The following is a 20,983-nucleotide window of genomic DNA, read 5'->3' on the forward strand; positions in this document are numbered from 1 at the left end:
CATAGGCACTCCAAGATGTAGTACTTGTCCCTCGGGGTCTGCAGTCAGTTTTTGAGGACACAGGGATCCAAGCAGAATATCATGAGTACATGGAGTCTGGGCTCACTATGGCCCTCATAATCTCCGTGGGACAAGCAAGACATCTGCTTGTTACAGAATCCCACAGTGTGGCTGGATAGATGATGGGGGAGCCTTGCGTGGCCAAGCGAAAGCTCCCACAGCTGGCGAAGAAGCCTACGGGCTTTGGGCAAAGGTTGTACAAATGAGTTCTGAAGTTCTGCCATGCCACAGGAAGTTAATAGATCACTGAAAATGGTGATGAGGGTAGACTTTATGTGATCTGATCTTACAGAAAACAAGAGTTCAAGCTATTTCACAATGCACACATAAGGTGCGTATCCAATGAGCATGTAATATACTACTGTACAATTCATTATTTTCTCTGTTTTGCCTTGCTTTCTTTGAAACAGGATCTTGTTATATCTCAGGATGGCCTTTAACTCCCCATCTTCCTGTTTCAGCCTCCCCAGTGCTGAATTACAGACAGGCGCCACCACGAGCAGCTAATGTTTACCAGTTATACTTTTACAGATACAGAGTGCCATCTATAAAGATCTATGGGTGCTGAACATGGTGCATTAAACAGCATCCTAAATACTATCTCATAATTCCTGGACCACAGCAATGGCTTTTTGCTGAATTCAAACCTCGCTTTCAGGACACCCGTGACCCTGCATGAGCTACAACCGCACCTCCTTGGCACTAAACCTCTAGAGACTCTTGTTTTGTCAGGCAGGTGTTCAGCTGCTCTCTGTGGCCTCTCTAAGCTCTGGGGACTTGCTCTGCAGACCCAAGGGCCCTCAGGGAACTGGATATCAGTTAGGCAGAGTCCCCCAGAGCTCCAAGGATGGGGTTAGACAGGCAGGTGTGAGCTTACATTCCAACCGCAACAGGGTAGTTTTCAGATGTCCCTCTGGGAGAGTCTTCCACAGAAGAGGACCGTGGGCACTCGAGGGTGCCTGCTGCTGGCAGAAACCAGAGCCAACCTGGGGTTTGGCTACACAGATCCATTTGCTCTGGAGCAGCTTCTGGCCATCAGTGGAGGAGTGAGCCTTTTTGCCAGGAAACCTACACTGCAAGTGGGGCCAGAGGTAACTTTGGACTTTAGGGACAATGGAACTCAGAACAGGACAGTCACTGGGTACCATCCCCAGGCAGTGCAAAGTTCTCCTGCTGTTGCTGCTGGTGGGCCTAGTAGGTGGTGTTCAGCATGTACTTTCTCCAAGCTCAGCACGAAGGAGCAGAGCTATGGGCCCTGAAGCTTCAATGAAAAGCAGCAGGCCTAGTCTGTGGGCCCTGCCAGGCAGGTAAGGGGCTTGTTTGTGGGTGAATGTTTGGGTCCATGGACTGGAGGCTGGAATGGGTGACTAGGAAGGAAGGTGGCCCTTGAGGCCAGAGGTGTGAGAAGAGAGGATCTGCCTGGGAGGAGGGCTCTGAGCAAATGATGGTTTAAACTAAGTTTAAACCTTGTTCATGGTGGGTCAGTTTTCTACCAATGAACCATACCCTTAGCCGCTCTCCCTTTTCCTTTCCTTTCCATTTTTTTTTTTATTTTGAGAAAAAGTCTTGCTAGGTTGCCCAGGCTGATATTACTCTCTGTAGCCTAGGCACGATTTGAATTTGCCATATTCTACCCTACACTGTTTGGAATAGCTGGGATTAAGGCCGTGGCCCAAGACCATTTTAGTGTCCCACGGTCTTAATTCATTTAGAATTAACAGTATGTGTTCATCTTTGTCAAGTAGTTGTAGTTCTAGAAATTTATTCTCAGAGAATTATCAAATTGTCCATTAAATATTATGGCAGTCTTGGGTGGGGAGAGTAGAAACTGGAGCCACAGAGATGGCTCGGTCCAGAAGACCTTGCCCCTCAAACACGAGGACCTGAGTTCAGACTCTCAGCGTGCATGCAAACAGTGGGAAGTGATAGGCCTTGCTGCTAATGCTAGCACAGGGAAGTTTGGGGAGCCCCGTGGCTCACTGGGCAGCTGGTCTAGCCGAATCCGTGGGCTCCAGGTTCAGTACAAGACCCTGTCTCAGATATTAAGATGATCTGCTCTGAGTTACACCATGGCTGAGTTCTGCAGAGGGAAGCACTGTGTATTTTTCGTTCGGCCTGATTCACTGGATGTTCATCAGGGGGTGGAGGGATCACAGGTTATTTCCTCTTTCTAAAGATGAGGAATCTCAGTGTATATAGCCTTTGAACTTGTACTCTTTAGCTCAGTTTGACACTTTTGTGATTTATCCAAGTTGTTTTATCAATATTTTTTTCTTTGATTACTGAATTGGTTCCCACTTTTAACAATCATAGCCAAAGAAAAAATTAATGAAACATTAAGATTTTTTATTAAATCATAATTAAAAACATTAGAAATGATCAAGAAAATGGAAGAAATAAAAGCAAAATTATAAATTACCCTTCATATAGGTTGAACATATTTACTCAAAAATGTTCCAAACTCCCAAGCTTCACGAGTGCAAACCTGGCTCTGCTCGTGGAGAATTGCATAAATGGCCTCGTGGCCAAAATGCAGGCACACTGGGAATGCTGTATTGTGGTCTCATAGTCAAGATATACGCACACTGGGACAGTTGTATGATGGCCTCATAGTCAAAATGTGGGCATGCTGGGACTGCTGTATAAAAACACTTCCAGACTATTGTATGATGTGTATATCAAATATAAATACTGCTTTGTTTAGAGTTGGGGCTCATTCCTCATAGAAGAGATATGTGCAAAAAAAAAACCCCAAATCTGAAATATTTAAGAGTTTCAGGTGAGGAAATCATTACTTGTGACAGGGTGGAGGCATCATAGTAGGTGCTATAGTTGAAGGTATGCATCAGAAAGACTTTGTCCCAATACATTTAAAACACAAGCAACCAAACGACACAAGAAAAACACAAACCTGTAGTTCTTCTTCTGTGGAGAAAACTCAATGCTGATGTGGAAAGCTGGTCTTTCCTATTGGAAGCCTCCTCTGGCATGTGATGGTGCTGTCTGTTCTTTACTTGAGATGGGACATTGTGCAGAGGACACTGTAGCACTGGTGATGATAGACTGTGGTCCTCACTACACTGCGATCTTGGCTGGATAATTTGGCAAGATGCTTTAGCATCATTAGGTATTTCTCCTTGACCTGACTCTTACTGCCGTTTTCCTGGAAGATTAAAAAAAATTTCATCTCTGTGACCACTCCAATGGACAATTAAAGCAGACTTGGGGATTATGTTGACAACATTCCCAAGCATATTTTTTTCTTAGTAGCCTAGAAACCACCATGTAATCATTCCCTGCTGTCAGGATATAAAATTGGAAACTAGGGACAAGCCAGCCATGAATTTGCTGATCCATAGTTTGGTAAGATGTGGAGAAGGTGACCTGTCATTTTCTATGAAGAGGCTAGATTTCAGCCTGATGAGGGTAACAAATGTAGGAAAAAATCAGAATGAAGTTATGACAGACTCAAATTGATAGCAGTTCTTTATTGGGATGGTAATAGAACAACACAGTTCATGTAATATTTATTTATCTTATTTTAGGTTATAATGTTATTGAATATATTTTGTATTTAATGCCTCTGAGAAATTATTCTTCATGGTTAAGAAACAAATCTAAAAGATATATTTTTGGTACCTGGCACTTTCATTCCTAGAGATTTGCCATATTAAAAACACATTTTTCCATATAAAAATTGTGAACAGGCAATTACCTTTTACATTGCCTTATTTTCATATCTATGAAAACCAAGGGATCTGGTTGCTAGAGGAAAGAAAAAGTTGGAGGCAATTTCCATTCTGATAGTGTGTTGAGGAAAAATGCTGCCCAAATTATGTGCAAGAAGCTTTATTCATTGAAAGGACATTTGTTCAAAATTTAGAGCAGAATTTGGTCTATCACACAATGAAAGAAGTGTTTCATTTGAGGAAATTGTGGATGAATGTGTTAATAAACAGAAAACTATCTCATTATATAAAAAAAAACTAGTTTCTAGTATTTGGGGCACTAAAATAGAAAAGAGGCCTTAGGGAACCTTAGCTTCCGCGGTGCAAATGCTCACTTAACTTTCAGTTCCAGGGCGGTAATTGACCTCAATTGGACACGGCATCCCCCAGTCCAGATTTATTGTCATTTTTCTTTATGGTTATGTTCAGGGTTGATGGTATGCAGCTTTGGGGAAGAGTCCTAACCATTTCTTTTGTAAACAGATTTCACATTCATTTCCATATAACCCCACCTTTTAAGTTGTAGCTCTTATTCTGAGATCTCCCCTTAGCTCATGTGTGTGGTATGAGGCAGGGAAGTGCCTGTTCCTTTGTCTGAGCCATATGTTGAATGGTAATTCTCACCTTGAACTGTTTTGGCACCTTTGCCAGCATGTCAGTCATGAATGTTTATACTATCCAGAGTGACTAGACTCAATGTAACCCCTATCAAGATTCAATCACCGTTTTTTTTTTCCCTCACATAAATAGAAAAGAATAGAACTGGGTGTGGTAGTGCGCACCTTTTATCCCAGCACTTGGGAGGCAGAGGCAGGCAGATATCTGTGAGTTTGAAACCAGGCTGGTCTATTTAGAGATTTCCAAGTCATCCAGGGATACAGTGTGAGACCCTGTTTCAACACACAAACAAAGCAAACAGATGAACATCTTGAAATTCATGTATGGCACAACAGCACAACAAGTTACCATTCCTGAAGAATCTGGCAAACACCTCTGTGATAAACACAATGGCCAAAGCAACTTGGGAAGGAAAGGGTTTATTCAGCTTATGCTTCGACATCACAGTTCATCATCAAAGGAAATCAAGGCAGGAGCTCAAACAGAGTGGGAAACTAGAGCCAGGAGCTGGTGCAGAGGCCACAGAGGAATGCTGCTTACTGGCTTGCTCTCTATGGCTTGCTCAGCCTTTTTTCGCCAGTTATTTCTTTTTAAACTTTACTGTATGTGCATTGGTGGGAAGGCATCAGGTCCCCTGGAACTGGAGTTACAGACAGCTGTAACTGTGAGCTGCCATGTGGGTGCTTGGAATTGAACCCATGTCCTCTGGAAGAGCAGCCAGTGCTCTTAACCAGAGTCATTTCTCCAGCCCCCACCTTTTAAAAAAGATCTATTATAATATAGTGTTCTGCCTGCATGTGTGCCTGCATGCCAGAAGAGGGCACCAGATCTCATTACTGATGGCCATGAGCCACCATGTATTTGCTGGGAATTGAACTCAGGACCTATGGAAGAGCAGGCAGTACTCTTAGCTGCTGAGCCATCACTCCAGCTCCTCCCTGACTCAAATTTTTTTTTTGAGACAGGGTTTCTCTGTAGCTTTGGAGCCTGTTCTGGAACTAGCTCTTGTAGATCAGGCTGTTCTCTAACTCACAGAGATCTGCCTGCCTCTGCCCCCTCCCCCCCCCCAGTGCTGGGATTAAAGACTTGTGCCACCACCACCCAGCAGCTTTCTTTCTTGCAGAATCCAGGACGACCTCCTCAGGGTTGGCTCCACCCACTATGGGCTGTGTCCTCCCACATCAATCACTAATTAATTAAGAAAATGCCTCAAAGGCTTTCCTACAGCCAGATCTTAAGGAGGCATTTTCTCAGTTGATGCTTCCTCCTCTCCAATGGCTGTAGCTTGGATCAAGTTGATATATTACTAGCCAGCACATCCTCTGGCCAAGTAAATGTCTCCTAGCTGTGCTGTAAGAATCACTTTCTTTGTTTCTTAGAAACAAATTTTGAATGACTTTTAGTAGGCGATAGTAGGTTGCAATTGTTATTCAATTTGAAATCCATTTTGTATTAGTTAATAAAGAACAAAATTCAGAAATCATATACAATGTGGAAGAAACTTGAAGACATTGTGTTTAGTGAAATAAGCCTGACCCCAAAGGACCAACAGTGATTCCACTCATGTAGAGTACCTCACAAGTGTAGATTCAAAGCGAGGGCACAGTCAATGTGACAAGGGGCAGGTGGAGGGGAATGAGAAGTTATTGTGTAATGAGTACAGAAAAACTGTATGAGCATATCCACACCATTGGGCAGAGCAGGTAGAGATGGTGTAAATGGGAAAATACACTGTCTTCCTACATAGTCTAGACTGACTTCAAACTCTTGATCCTCCTGTCTCTTAATCTCACACACTAGTATTACCAGCACATGCCACCATGTCTGGCTTGCTCTATTTATCTTACCACAATTCTTGCATTTATATTTGCTTAATTGTTTTATGTTCTTATAATTTTAAAGCAATAAGAATTTTAAGCAAAAACATTATTTCGCATCATAAAAACTTAACTACTCCTAATAGTAGAAGTGATTTATAAGGTAGAAGAAGAGTCATGGTTGTTTCAAAGATAGAAAGAACTCATGGAGTCAGGGTCATTATCATCTGGACACAATGAGTTTGGGTATTTGTTGTACGAAGAGGCTGCTTGTTCGTTTCCTGGCTGCCCAGACTCCTGAAATAATCACTCAGAAACCATATTATTTGCAATACTGTTTGGCCAATAGCTTAAGCATATTTTTGGCTAACTCTTATATCCTAAACTAACTCTATTAATGTGTGTATTTCCACGTGGCTGTGGCTTACCAGGTAAAGTTCCATCTGGGGTCTGTCTCTGGCAGCGCTACATGGCTTCTGCTGACTCTGTCTTTTTTTCTCCCAGAATTTAATTTAGTTTTCCCTATCTACCTATATTCTTCCCTGCTTTGCTATAGACTCAAAGCAGTTTCTTTATTAACCAATGGTATTTATAGCATACAGAGGGGGAATTTTGTTTAAATAAAAAGGAAGGTTTTTAACTTTAACACAGAAAAATTATATATAACAAAACGGTTGTCAAACAAGAATTACAGTTACAATATTTATATCTACCTTATCTTTTATCATAACTAATGAAAACCATAATTATAACTGTATTTTCTTCAACTCCATCAAAGACACCAGAAGGATATAATATTACCCAAGCAAACAGGAAGTACATTGTAAACAACTTCTAAAACTCTAGAATTGACAGAGACATCTCACCTCCTGGACAGTCACCCAAAGTTATTTTTTTTTAAAAATATTTATTTATTTATTATATATACAATATTCTGTCTGTGTGTATGTTTACAGGCCAGAAGAGGGCACCAGAACTCATTCCAGATGGTTGTGAGCCACCATGTGGTTGCTGGGAATTGAACTCAAGACCTTTGGAAGAGCAGGCAATGCTCTTAACCACTGAGCCATATCTCCAGGCCCCCCCCCTTCCCAAAGTTCTTTTGTACTGTTGGGGCATCTAGTCTTCAGCCTATATTATCCAGCATAGGCCCATAGTATCCAGCAGGCTTTTCCATGAAACAGGAAATTTCAAAGACAGTTTCTCCTATATTGGTAGTTTGTCAGTCACTTTCTTCTGTGTTCTGTAGAATGTCTGACAGACTCTTTCATGAAGCAGGAACCTTGAAGGATTGTCTCATTTTAGGCAAGTTCAGCAGTCATTTCTCTGTGGGTCCTGCCTGTCCAGTTCATATAGCATAGCATCAAGCAGTCCAGACAAGAGCAGTTTCTCGCCCAAATGGCTAGCAAACTCCATAAGGAGTCTCTTCAATGCCCATCTTTCTCTTGAAGTAATTGGTGCTGTCAGGAGCATATATGTCTCATTGTCATGAAAAGTCCTAAGTTCTTAAAACATTTTAAATGCCATATTTTATAGTCTTTTAGAGGTTTAAAGAATAACTATCCATCTGAAATATACCTCTGTACATATAGAAAGTCTAGCTAACAAGACTACAAGCTTGACTATTATAGATGACTATTAACCTTTATTTCTTAATTTATATTACATTTTAAAATGAGCTGCACAAACACAATACCTTAATCAAGAACAGAAATATACATATAACAAAATTGACCTTAAACTTGTATCAATAAACCAAGATTCACACCAATGCAAATCTCTATAGCATATCCCTCTTTAAATGTAAACAAACATTTACAAACAATCATTTAGGGGATGATTTCAGTTCTCTCCAAACTTCTTCCTACTTTTTGTTGGATGAAATCATTTTTGGGGATGTTCACAGTGACCTTTTGGGGGCTCTTGGTTCATCAAACCACATTAGCCTGGAATGAATCCACAGGTTCTTATCCTCTGTGGAAATAAAAGAAGAACCTCTTTTCCAAAGCAACAAATCCTTAGACCCAAATTCTGAGATCAAGATACCTCTAAAACATATATGTTGGTTTAGTTTAGCAGCCCATACAACAAAATGTCTCTCTGTACTTAGCTCCTTCACAGTCAAACAATTCAAAGAAAACACAGTAATATACATAATACAGACTCTCTGCATATATTCCATCTTTATGTGGCTAATTTTTCTTACTCTATTACTTGTTCTACAAGTTTAATATTTATTTTATTGTCTTTATTCCTTTATTCTATGACTGTCTGTACTTTTTATATTGCATTTAATGTTTTTTTTATACCTTTTCTTTTCTCTCCCAAGCCTATGTACATTTTTAAAACACATTGTGTCTTGTTTAGAGGTCTTTTATGTCTGAATCTGTCCTATTGTGTATCTGTAATTATTTTCAGACCAGAAGTGCCTTTTGGTAAATTGCTAAGCAGGCATGGCTAGGGCCAACACAGCACCACCTGCTTGCTATCTCTAGTCAGACATGGCGGAGCTGTTCGCTGTCCCTGAAAGCCATGTACATTGCCCATTTTTAGGCACACAATGGGTCTATGTTGCCATTAAGCAAGTTGTCGCACTCTGCTCACAGAACCCATTTAACTGCTCTGTAGCCAGACCTCCTAAAAGAGTCAGAGCCATTTGGCCCAGAAAGCCATTGTTTCAAAACCATGCATTTTTTCCTTAAAGGAATCATGCCTCTGCTTGCTTCTAGCAAACAGAACCCACCTGAGAAAATGCCACTACCAAACCACACTTAACTCTGTTTTTTTTTATTCCTTTTTAAGCTTTCTCAGATTTCACATAGATATAGCTGACCACGTTGGTGCACCAATTTGTTGTAGGAGGCCTCTTGTTTGTTCCCAGCCACTTGGACCTGAAATAACCACACAGAAACTGTATTAATTAAGTCACTGCTTGGTTTATTAGCTCTGGCTTCTTATTGGCTAGCTCTTACATCTTAATTTAACCAATTTTCATTATTTTATATTTCATCACAAGGCTCGTGGCCTACCAGCAAGGTTCCAGCTGGCAGCTTGTGTCTTTCCCCTCTGGTGGCTCCATGGCATTTCATTCAAGACACCTGTGATCAGGAAAGACACTCATATCCTAGCCTGGGCACGTGGGCTCTTTTTTTTTTTTTTTTTTGTTCTTGCCCTGAGGTCACCACTTCCTTTATTCTATTTCTTAATCTTTTTATTTTCCTTAAACATAGGGTTTAACTTCCTGGTACCCATTTTTCAATCTGTACATTTTGTATTTTATTTGCTCAGCTTGCTCCTTTTCTTTACAAATCTTCATCAGAGTTAACACTAATAACCACACAACAGAGTCAATACTAGGTTGTTTGGGGATTTCCTCTGCCAATGAAATTAATCCAAAAATTCTTCACATTAGCCTCAGGCAGACTTTTTGGACAAGGGCAAAAAGCAGCCACATTCTTCACCAAAATATCACAAACCAGTCTCTAGGTTACATACTAATATTTTTCTCCTCTGTAGCCTCTTGAGTCAGGCCCCACAGTTCTAATCACACTCAACAGCACTGTCTTCCATGCTCCTACTAGTGTGGCCCATTTAATCAGCATTAAAAGTGTTCAACTGTTTTTCTAATCCAAAGTTTCAAGGTCCATATTCCTTCAAGCAGAAGTCAGGTCAGGCTTGTCACAGCTGGTACAGTTCCTGGTAACAATTTCTGTCTTAGGGTTTCTATTGTTGTGAAGAGACACCATGACCACAGCATTTCTTATGAAGGGAAAACATTTAATTAGGGCGGCTTACAGTTTCAGAGGTTTAGTTTATTATCATCATGGTGCGACATGGTGTTTGCAGGTGGACAAGGAGATAGCTGAGTGGCTTGCAGGCAAAAAGAAGTGCTCTGTCTCACTGGGTGTGTCTTGAGAATATATGAGACCTCAAAGCCTGCCTCCACAGTGATGCACTTCCTCCAAGACCACACCTCTCTGACCAGGCCACACCTCCCATTAGTGCTGCTCCCTTTGGGGGCCATTTTCTTTCAAGCCACCTGAAGGCCTCATGACAGAAATTAAAAGCATTGGAATCCCCACAGGGCAGTGTGATTGGGTCCTGGTTTGGCTTAGTTCACCAGAAACCGGTATGGAAGAGACTCAGACACTGTAAAAAGACACATGAGTGTGTAGCACAAATTCTAATTGGTCTTAGTAAATAAAACCCAGTGTCAGATATTAGGGGGTGAAGGCTGAAGGATCAGAGTAGCAGTGTAGCCAGCCACTTTTTATTTTTCCCGAATACTCAGACTGAAGGGGCGATCCTATCTCTATGAATCCTCAGACTGCATGCTTAGAGTGCCTTGAGCTCCTGTCTCCTCCTGCCTTTTATCCCTCTCTCCGCTGAGCGTATCACTCCTATAATCAACTCCCTAGTGCTGGGATTAAAGGCGGGAGATCCCAAATGCTGGGATCACCTTTGTGTGAGCTCTGTTTCTCTTTTTAAAAAAACTGAATCAATTTTGTGTAACCCAGGGTGGCCTTGAATTAACAGAGATCCATCTGCTTCTGTTTCCTGAGTCCTGGGATTAAAGGCGTGTGCCACCACTGCCTGGCCTCTATTGGCTTAGTTCGGCACTGTGATTTTCAGGCAAGCTTTATTTGTTAAAACACAAACAAAATACGTGCACACGAGCATGTACACACACACACACAGAGAACTTATTGGTTCCACCATTTCCACCAGTGAAGATACACCACCCAGAAATTTTTTTGAGCATCTTCTGAGCCTGGTGTTGCTATCAGCACCAAAAAATTCAGAGATGGATGTGGCAGATGGGATAGCAAGATTTGTGGGATACTTACTGTTCATCTACTTTCTGCCAAGGACATAGTTCATTTACTGTGACCCATGTGCCTGTCTTGCCCAACAGGTTCCTGTTCCAGACCATCCAACGGGGCACAGGCCCCAGGTGCTGGCACCGTGGGTTTTCATCTGAGCCCCAGTCAACGTTGGTCTTTGGTGGTGGCACCCAGCTTACAGTCCTAGGTAAGCGGCTCTCATGATCTGACTGTCTCAGAAAAGTCTGCTTTCCCTCGAGGGAGTTCTTCCCATCTGCCTTCCCTAGCCTTACTCTGACGTGTACTGTTTTCTGTGGGTGAGGAAGAGGCAGCAGTCTTAGGGTAACCCACAGGAAGGATCCCAATAACTTCATCTACTCTTTTGAGATAGATCCCCAACAGGATTCAAAGGCTGGGTTTTCAGGTCTTAAAGACCGCTAGACCCCAGCATCTGAACTGAGGCCCAGATGTGTATCCAAATTGAGAAGGCCACAGAGTGTGACCATCTATCTGGCTAGTGCCATGAACCCAGCCTTTAGAGCTAAGGTAACTCCAGGCGGAAAACCGCAGAGGCTGGGAGAGGGATCTGGCTCAGTCTAGGATGCAGGTCTTTAATTTTTGGCTGGCCTACAAGGTCACAGGGACACACAAAGGCTCAGGGTGACAAGATAACTAGAACCTGGTCCTGCCAGGATGCTTACTAGGAAAAAGAATGTAGACTGTCAATTGCTCCTGGGCTCTCTCAGGCTTGGGGCCTGGTCGCTGACTTGGCGAAGTGTTTCTCTTGTCCTTCTTCCTCAGTTATCCTTAGACTTAGATGAGGAAGGAGGGAGCAAATGATGCCAAATGAAATCAGGAGTCACCAGAGACTTCTGGGGTGCTCAGGGGGTTGCTATCATCATAGTCTGGGAGATGGAGCCCCAGGAACACAGCCAATGCAGGGTCCTGTAATTAGGTAACCACTGTGCACAAAATGTCAGTTCCTAGGGTTTTTCTGGACAGAATCTAATCTTTGGTGAGACATCTGAATGGAGTCTGGAGCCCAGGCCCCAGAGCTCTTAGACAGCAGGCACACCTCAAGATCTACTCCCCAGGACCAAGCTCCCAGAATAAAAGAGTATTCCAGTTCATAAGGGAGGCTGTGAGTACTGGAGAAGTAAAGGAGGTGGCGGGGCTGAATCAGAGTGGACGGATGTACAGGAAGTCAGTGTTAGGTCCCAATTCAGACTCTAGCTACTGGGAGAGAGGAGCAGAGTCAGCATCGGGCCCAGTGGGGAAGCTGAGATTGCAAGGGGCTGGAGCTGGGTACCTAATACGGTACCAGGCTGTCTGCTCTCTAGGGGACTTGAGTGGATGGAAAAGAATAAGGAAGCAGGGCCCCAGGATAGAACTCTTGATGGTATCATGAATGGTCACAGAGCTCCTGACAGGAGAAGGGTGCTTCTCTGTCACTTGGGCTCTCCTGGGACATCTCTCATCCCCTTCTCTATCTGCACAGGTCAGCCCAAGTCTGACCCCTTGGTCACGCTGTTCCTGCCTTCCCTGAAGGATCTCCAGGCCATCAGCAAGGCCACACTGGTGTGTCTGGTGAGCGAATTCTACCCAGGTACTTTGACGGTGAACTGGAAAGTAGATGGAATCCCTGTCACGCAGGGTATAGAGACAACCCAGCCTTCCAAGCAGATTAACAACAAGTACATGGCCAGCAGCTACCTGACACTGACCTCTGACCAGTGGACACCTCACAGCAGATACAGCTGCCAGGTCATCCATGAAGGGAACACTGTGGAGAAGAGTGTGTCACCTGTTCAATGTTCCTAGACCATGATCCTCCCTCAGGGGCCTGGATCTGAAGTGCCAGAATAAAGGTCTATTTTGTCCCCTCCCCTCCTGTGCCCAATACTCAATAAATACCTTGTTCTCTATCTCATTGTCCCCATGTCATATTTCACTGGCATGCCCAAGAACTTCAGAGTTGGGGAGTTCTGGAGCCCAGTGGGAAACTCACCCAGCGAGAGCCCACAACCTGCACATTATCTGGGAAACAGTGTTATTGCTAAAGTCCTTCCTGGGGAGACATAAGCAACATATTCCCTCCTTCTAAGGTCCCAACAATAAACCAAGGCATGATTCCACCAAAGTTTACCCTTTGTTCCCTTACAGAGCCTAGGTGAGGGGTTACTTACAGGGGTATGGGTGCCCCTCCCTCCTCACAGAGTGTACCTGAAAAACCTTTCCCAGAAGGGACAAGGGCTTTTCCATAGTCCTCACCAATTAAGGAAGAGTTGTACTCAACAGGCCATGACAAAGAGTGCAATACTCAGGTGAGAGTCTCATGCCCCCTCCACCCCTCCATTTGGGGGGTGTAAACCATCAGCAATCCCAACTGGATGGTTTTTGCAGGGGTGTGGCTGAATGCCCCAAGATGGCAGTTGCTTGTGTTGGAGAACAGACACTCACAAGTGTGGTTTTCAGGATTTCGGTCTATGTTCCCTCCCCTGTGTTTTCTTTCTCCTTCCAATGTAGCCCTTTCCTTACTCCTGCCTCCCTCCAGGATGGAACTAGGACCTCCTGAGATACCGTCCTTCTATCTCTAGTCTGAGGGGGATCAAGGCTTAGAGACATTAGGAAGTGGCCCAGATCACATCTGAGTCACAATCAGAACTGGGATTGGAGCATAATCAAAGACAATTTTTTCTCCACCCCTACTTTCTAAGTCTTAAGAGTCCTCTGTCTAGTACACAAGTGTTTCAATTTAGAGGAAATTTCTACACACTGTTATAGGCAAGGTCACTGGCACTGGGGGAGTGACCTGTTCCAACCCTTCTCCTTTTTTACTGGCCTAATTCACACTGCAGCATCTTAAGGTACACTGTCTGTCTTGGCTCTGTTGGCCAGCTCCTGCATCCAGGGACTTTGAGCTTTCTCAGACGGTTGACCTATGAGGTCCCTCACCAAATTCTCCTTTGGCTCCTTTAACTGGTATTTCCTGCCATCTTCCTTTAATGACTTACTTTCCCAGGTGGTGAATTATCTGATCCATGCATGTTGTTGGATTCTGTCTTTGTTAGGGCTTCTATTGCTATGGTAAAAGATTATGACCAAATACAACTTCTGGAGGACAGGGTTATTTCAGCTTACAGTGTGCAGTCCATCACTCAGAGGAGTCAAGGCAGCGACTCAAGGCAAGAAGTAAAGCAGAGGACAGGGTTGCTTACTACCTTCCTCTTCATGGCTTGCTCAGCCTGCTTCTTTTAGCACACAGGAACCTGCCCAGTGGTGACACCATCCACTCTACAGCAATCATCAATCAGGAAAATGCAGCATAGGCTTGTCTACAGCTCAGTCTGGTGGGGCCGTTTTCTCAGCCGCGGCTCCCCATCTCCAAATGACTCTTGCTTGTGTCAAGTTGACAGGAAGCTAATGAGCACAATAGATCCCATGTCAACTTGACACGGCAATACCCCACTGTCCAACCATAATGTTTCCCTTTTTGTTGTCTCTAAGATTTGATATTAATATCAATATCACAATGTAAACTTCCAACTTTTAAGGGTCCCATAGTTCTTCAAATTTTAAATATTTTAAAAATTCAGTTTCTTTAAAATATCCAAAGTCTCTGAAATTCCAAATATCTATAAAATTCCAAAGCCTCTTAACTATGGGCTCCTGTAAAATAAAAATAAAATGAAAGCTAAGTACTTTCTTACTCTAAGAGGGAAGAACCAGGTACTGTCACAATCATATCAAAGCAAAACCAAAGCCAAACATCGTAAAGATCAATGGCAGGCCTTTGGGACCTTAAATCTCAAAGGGCTTGACTTGCACAGGTAGCCGGTATCAGAGGCTCAAGCCAGCTTCTGCACACAGATGCTGCTATTCTTGGTGGTTCGTTCAATGTATTGGTGCCTCCAAAATGCTGCAGTCTCCTGCTGAGACTGGGCTGCCCTTTGACTGGCAGTCTCTCCTGGGCCATCTTCAGGGACTCTGATCTGCTACATGATGCCAAGTGTAAATGTCTCTCCAGCACCCCTCTGTTTTGATGGTTCTACGTTAGGCTACACATTTACCAAGTGTTCTCCCCACTTCTCCCAGTGCCAAGACTCAGCAATTCTCCACGACTCCTTCATGCCTCAATGACCAGTAAGCACTACCTGAAAAACTCATTACCAGGTTTGCCTGTCTGCACAAGACAGAGCCTTGGCCCTGTCTAGATCACAGCTTCTGTGTGCTCACCCTGAGGAAACACTTCTCAGAAGATTCTGCCTCATTTATGATGGTCTCTTCTTTTTTGCTTTTATTTATTCTTCTCTCATAAAATACATCCCGTTTGCAGCTTCTCTTTTGTCCATTCCTCCTAGTCCCCTCCCCCACATCCACCCGCCTCCATTTCCCTTCAGAAAGAAGGTCTCCCAGGGGTATCAACCAAATATGACATTACAAGATGCAATAAAACCCTTATATCAACTGGACAAGGCAACCCATTAGGAGGAGCAGTGTCCTAAGAACAGTGTGTCAGAGACACCCCGACTCCCACTGTTAGGAGTCCCACAAGAACCCCAAGCCAAACAATCACCACATATATGTAGGGGACATAGTATAGACCCAAGCAGGCTCTGCGATTGCTACTTTAGTCTCTGTGAGTCCCTATAAGCCCTGCTTAGTTGATTTTGTGGGCTGTGTTGTTCAGGTGTCTTTGACCCCTCTGGCTCCTACAATCCTTCCTCACCTTCTTTCCCAGGGTTCCCCATGCTCTGCCTTATGTTTGGCTGTCGGTCTTTGAATCTGTTCCCATCAGCTTTCAGAAGAAGCCTTTCTGATGACAACGGGGGCTAGGCATGGATCTGTCCTAGGTCTCTGAACCATCCAGCTTCTGGTTCCTGGCCATTCAGGCAGTGTTGGACATGGGCTCCCTCTCATGGCTTGGGTCTCAAGTTGGACCAGTCATTGGTTTGTACTCCCACAAGCTCTGAGTCACCACTGCCCAGCACATCTTGCAGGCTAGACTTTTGTAGGTTGAGGATTTTGTGGCTAGGTTGGTGTCTCAGTCTCACCACTGGAAGTTGCTTGGTTACAGAAGATGGGCAGTTCAGGCTCCATATCCCCCATTGCCAGGAGTTCTTGCTAGGGTCACCCTCACAGAATTCTGGGAGTTTCTACTGCACTAGGTTTCCACATCACCCTCCAAATGACCCCCAATTTCAGTCACCTCTCCCTGTATTCTCTCCCTCTCTCCCCCACCTAATCCTATCCCCATCTGCTCCCAGTTCACTGCAAAATCTATTCTATTTCCCTTCTCAGGAAGAGCTATGCATCCCTGTCCTTCTTGTTACTGAGCCTCTCTGGGTGTGTGGATTGTGGTATGATTGTTCTTTACTTACATCATATAAGCACTTATAAGAGAATATATATTATGTTTGTCTTTCTGGGTCTGGGTTACCTCACTCAGGATTAGTTTTTCTAGTTCCATCCATTTACCTGCAAAGTTCATGATGTAATTTTTAAAAAATATCTTAGTAACACTCCATTGTGTATATGTACTACATTTTCCTTACCCATTTCAGCTGAGAGATATCTAGTTGTTTCCGGATTTTGACTGTTATGAATAAAATCACTTTGAATATAGTTGAGCAAGTGTCCTTGTGGTAGGATGGAACTTCTTTTGGGGTCTTGAGGTAGATTGATTTCCAATTTTTAGAGGAACCATCCTATTAATTTCCATAGTGGCTGTAAAAATTTGCAATCTCACTAGAAATGGAGGAGTGTTCTTGTTCCACATCCTCACCAGCATGAGCTGTCATTTGTGTTTTGGATCTTAGTCATTCTGACAGGTGTAAGATGGACTCTTAAAGTAATTTTGATTTACATTTCCCTGATGGCTAAGGATGTTGAGCATTTCTTTAAATGTCTCTTGGCCATTTGCGATTCCTCTATTGAAAGTTCTCTATTTAGATCTGTACCCCACTTTTTAATTGGATTATTTGGTTTGTTGATGCCTAGTTTCTTGAGTTATTTATATATTTTGAATATTAGCCCCCTATCAGATGTGGAGTTGGTGAAAATCTTTTCCTATTCTATAGGCTGCCATTTTGGTATAGTGCCTGTGTCTTTTGCCTTACAGAAACTTTTCAGGCTCATGAGGTCCCATTTATTAATGGCTGATCTCAATGCCTGCACGATGGTGTTCTGTTCAGAAAATTTTCTCCTGTGCCAAGGTGATTCCCTACTTTCTCTTCTATCAGGTTCAGTGTGTCTGGTTTTATGTCGATGTCCTTGATCCACTTGGACTTGAGGTTTGTTTTTTTTTTTTTTTTGTTTTTTGTTTTTTTTTTTTTTTTTTTTTTTTTTTTTTTTNTGTTTTTTTTTTTTTGGAGACAGGATTTCTCCGTGTAACAGCCCTGGCTGTTCTGAAGCTCTCTTTGTAGACCAGGTTGGCCTCAAACTCACAGAGATCTGCCTTTTGCCCAACTGCTGTGATTAAAGGCATGCACCACTACCACCCGGCTGGACTTAAGTTTTGTGCAGGGTGATAAATATGGATCTATTTGCAATTTTCTACATGCAAAATCCAGTTAGACCATCACCATTTGTTGAAGATGTTTTCTTTTTTTTCCATTATGCATGTCTGATTTCTTTATCCTGAGGTATGAAGATTTATGTCTGGGTCTTTGATTTGATTCCACTGGTCAAAGTGTCTGTTTTTATGTCTATACCATGTGGTTTTTATTGCTATAGCTCTGTTAGAGCTTGAAATGAGGGATGGTGATATCTATGGAAAGTCTTTTATTGATCAGGATTATTTTAACTATCTTGGGTTTTTTTGTTTATGAAATTGAAAGTTGTGCTTTCAAGGTCTGTAAAGAATGGTGTTGGAATTTTGATGGGGATTGCACTAAATCTGTGTATTGCTTTTGGTAAGATGGCCATTTTTTTGAGACAGGGTTTCTCTGTGTAACAGAAAATGTTAATCTACCAATCCATGAGCATGGGAGAACTTTCTATCTTCTATTTTTTTCTTCAAATACTTAAAGTTGTTATTATACAGGTTTTTCACTTGCTTGGTTAGATCTACACCAAGATATTTTATATTATTTGTGGCTGCTGTGAAGGGTGTTGTTTCCCTGATTTCTTTCTCAGTCTTTTTGTCATTTGTATATAGGAGGGATACTGATTTTTTGAGTTAATCTTGTAACCGCTACATTACTGAAGGTGTTTATCAGCTGTAGGAGTTTCCTGGTAGAATTTTTGAGGTTTCTTATGTATACCATCATATCATCTGCAAATAATGATATTTTGACTTCTTCTTCTCCAATCTGTAGCCCCTTTATCTCCTTTAGTTGTTTTATTGCACTAGTTACAACTTCAAGTACTATATTGAATAGATATGGAGAGAGTAGATAGACTTGTCTTATTCCTGATTTTAATGGAAATTCTTTTTAATTTTTGCCCATTTAGGATGATGTTGGCAGTAGGATTGGTGTATATTACCTTTATTATGTTCAGATATATGCTTTGTATTTTTAGTCACTCCAGGACTTTTTTTTTTATCATAAAAGGATGTTTGATTTTTATTAAATGCTTTTTGAATTTAATGAGATGATCATGTAGGTTTTTTCTTTGAATCTCTGGGATGAAGCCCACTTGATCATGGTGAGTGATCTTTTTGATGTGAATGTAAACCCATTGAGGCTCGCAAGTGGCCAGGCCCTCTTCCCCTGAGGACCTCCAACTGCCAGGCTCTACCCACAGAACACTAACTACTATAACAGCTACACCCAAAAGACTTGAAAACTCACCAAGCCCTGAGGAAATCCCATCAATCCCTGGGTTTGCCCAAACACAGGACTTAAAATCTCACCAGTCCCTCTTGGAAAGCTCCACTCCTCCCCCAAGAAATGCTACATAACCCTATCTTCTGCTCATTCTCTGCTGTTTGTCACCTGAGCAGAGGCAGCCACCCTCCTGGGGTCTTCCCTCCCAATAAGTTTCTTGTGTGACTTTTGTTGTGCTGTGTGGCTTTGTGGCTTGGCTCCCAACTGCCAGGATACCTTTCCCTTCAGAGCTGTAACACTTGCAGTGGAGAAACCTCCTCTCCTCCAGCAGAGCTGTAACACTTCCTCTTGGGGAAGCCTTTCCCCTCAGTGCTATCACACTCCCTTTGGTAAAGCCTTGCCCTTCAGAGCTTACACTAGTTCCCAACTACTTTTGGAGCAGCGTTAAATACTAGCACTTCATCAAGAAAGCCCAGATTGGGTGAGATCTGGAAAATTATTGGAGAAGATTCCAAGGACAAGAACCAGATGAACAAATATGCTCCCTCTATTAGACATTAGGATGGCTGGGAGTTTCCTGTCTTGCCACAACTCTGCAGATTGCTATCTGCCCACATTGACATCTGGTAAAGTTGGTGTTTCAGATGGAGAGATATTTAGACACATTACTGAACTATTTGGTATACAGTTTTCAAAGAGAAGCTAGAAACCAGCAGTAGACAGACTAAGTGTAGTGCACACACTCTGTCAAAAGAAACTGGAGACTTTCTCAATTAAGAGTTGTCCTGCTCCCACACTGGAGCACTGGACTGAGCTCCCAAGGTCCAAATGAGGAGCAGAAGGAGGGAGAACATGAGCAAGGAAGTCAGGACCACGAGGGGTGCACCCACCCACTGAGACTGTGGGACAGATCTAATGGGAGATCACCAAGGCCAGCTGGACTGGGACTGATGGAGCATGGGATCAAACCGGACTCTCTGAATATGGCTGACAATGAGGGTTGACTGAGAAGCCAAGGATAATGGCACTGGGTTTTGATTCTACTGCATGGACTGGCTTTGTGGGAGCCTAGTTTGTTTGGATGCTCACCTTCTTAGACTTGGACGGAAGAAGGAGGACTTTGGACTTTCCACAGGGCAGGGAACCCTGGCTGCTCTTAGGACTGTAGAGGGAGGGGGAGGGGGAGTGGGGAGAGTGAGAGGGAAATGGGAGGAGGGCAGGAGGTGGAAATTTTTAATTTAAAAAAAAAAAAAGAGTTGTCCTGCTTAGCTGGACATGGTGGGACTTGGGAGGCAGATCTCTGTGAGTTCAAGGACAGCCTGGCCTATGCAGTGAATACCAGAACAGCCAGGACTATGTAGTGAGACCCTGTCTCAAACTAACAAGTAAGCAAGCAAGCAAGCAAGCAAGCAAGCAAGCAAGCAAGCAAACCCACAAAGTTGTTCTACTGTGTGAGAATGCAAACATCTCTTTTGTTTAAAAGGACCTTTAACTTGAAGTATATTTGTAATTGATCTTATTCCTACAGGGCCAGTTTGAGACATTGTGTGAGGCACTACTGTATATGACTTATAAATCATTACATTTATACATATATAAAACTTTCAAAGAATAATTTTTTAATAAGTAAGAAGAAGAAGAAACTGGGTTTCTTTAAGCTCAAGATATATTTTCCCCACCATGGACTGTTGGACATTAATTACGTCATTTGCTCTTCTGTTTTCCCCAATGAATCTCTCGAACGGACTGCTTACTTGCTATCTGAAGTGTAATTAAATATTTGGTTGTTGTGAGCCTCCAGAGATCCGGAAATAAAAACTGTCATATGTACCAGGTATACACTAAAAAGAAAACACTGAGTTAAGGATGCTTTGACAATATGGTATCGATCATATTATACGTGATTTACGTGTTTGGTTATTCTTGACAGTCCGGTTACAGTTTTCTCCCGACACTCCAGCGCTCGCATCTATAGGCGTGACACCAGCTACTCTGGGTCAGTGTGAAAAAGGACCGTGTTCTCCAGACAGTCGCCGGCCTGGAAAAAACCCACGCCCATAGATGGGTGCTAAGTAGTACTCAAAAGTGTCAGCCTCCGACACCCTGGCCATGACGTCACGACCTCGACTGGCGGTTGCATCCGGTTTGGGTCGGTTGCCCTGGAG

General features: G+C 42.9%; 1 protein-coding gene across 1 annotated transcript; it reads left to right on the forward strand.

Annotated features, from left to right (window-relative positions):
- The first annotated feature begins 1,173 nt into the window (after window positions 1-1,173).
- Igll5 (immunoglobulin lambda like polypeptide 5) lies at window positions 1,174-12,867 on the forward strand. The gene is made up of 3 exons (XM_050122889.1): window positions 1,174-1,367; window positions 11,139-11,254; window positions 12,545-12,867. The coding sequence occupies exons 1-3, from the start codon at window positions 1,174-1,176 to the stop codon at window positions 12,865-12,867; spliced, it is 633 nt and encodes a 210-aa protein (XP_049978846.1).
- Window positions 12,868-20,983: the final 8,116 nt, after the last annotated feature.

Source organism: Alexandromys fortis, unplaced genomic scaffold (assembly GCF_014885135.2).
Source record: "Alexandromys fortis isolate MF-2015 unplaced genomic scaffold, M_Fortis_MF-2015_v1.1 scaffold_219, whole genome shotgun sequence".
Lineage (NCBI taxonomy): Eukaryota > Metazoa > Chordata > Mammalia > Rodentia > Cricetidae > Alexandromys > Alexandromys fortis.

Excerpts from the sequence above, each read along its gene's own strand:
- Igll5 (XM_050122889.1), top strand. The coding sequence starts at position 1,174 with ATGGAACTCAGAACAGGACAGTCACTGGGTACCATCCCCAGGCAGTGC. Across the intron at positions 1,368-11,138 it reads CTGTGGGCCCTGCCAGGCAG|GTTCCTGTTCCAGACCATCC; the intron begins GTAAGGGGCTTG and ends CTTGCCCAACAG. Across the intron at positions 11,255-12,544 it reads CACCCAGCTTACAGTCCTAG|GTCAGCCCAAGTCTGACCCC; the intron begins GTAAGCGGCTCT and ends CTATCTGCACAG.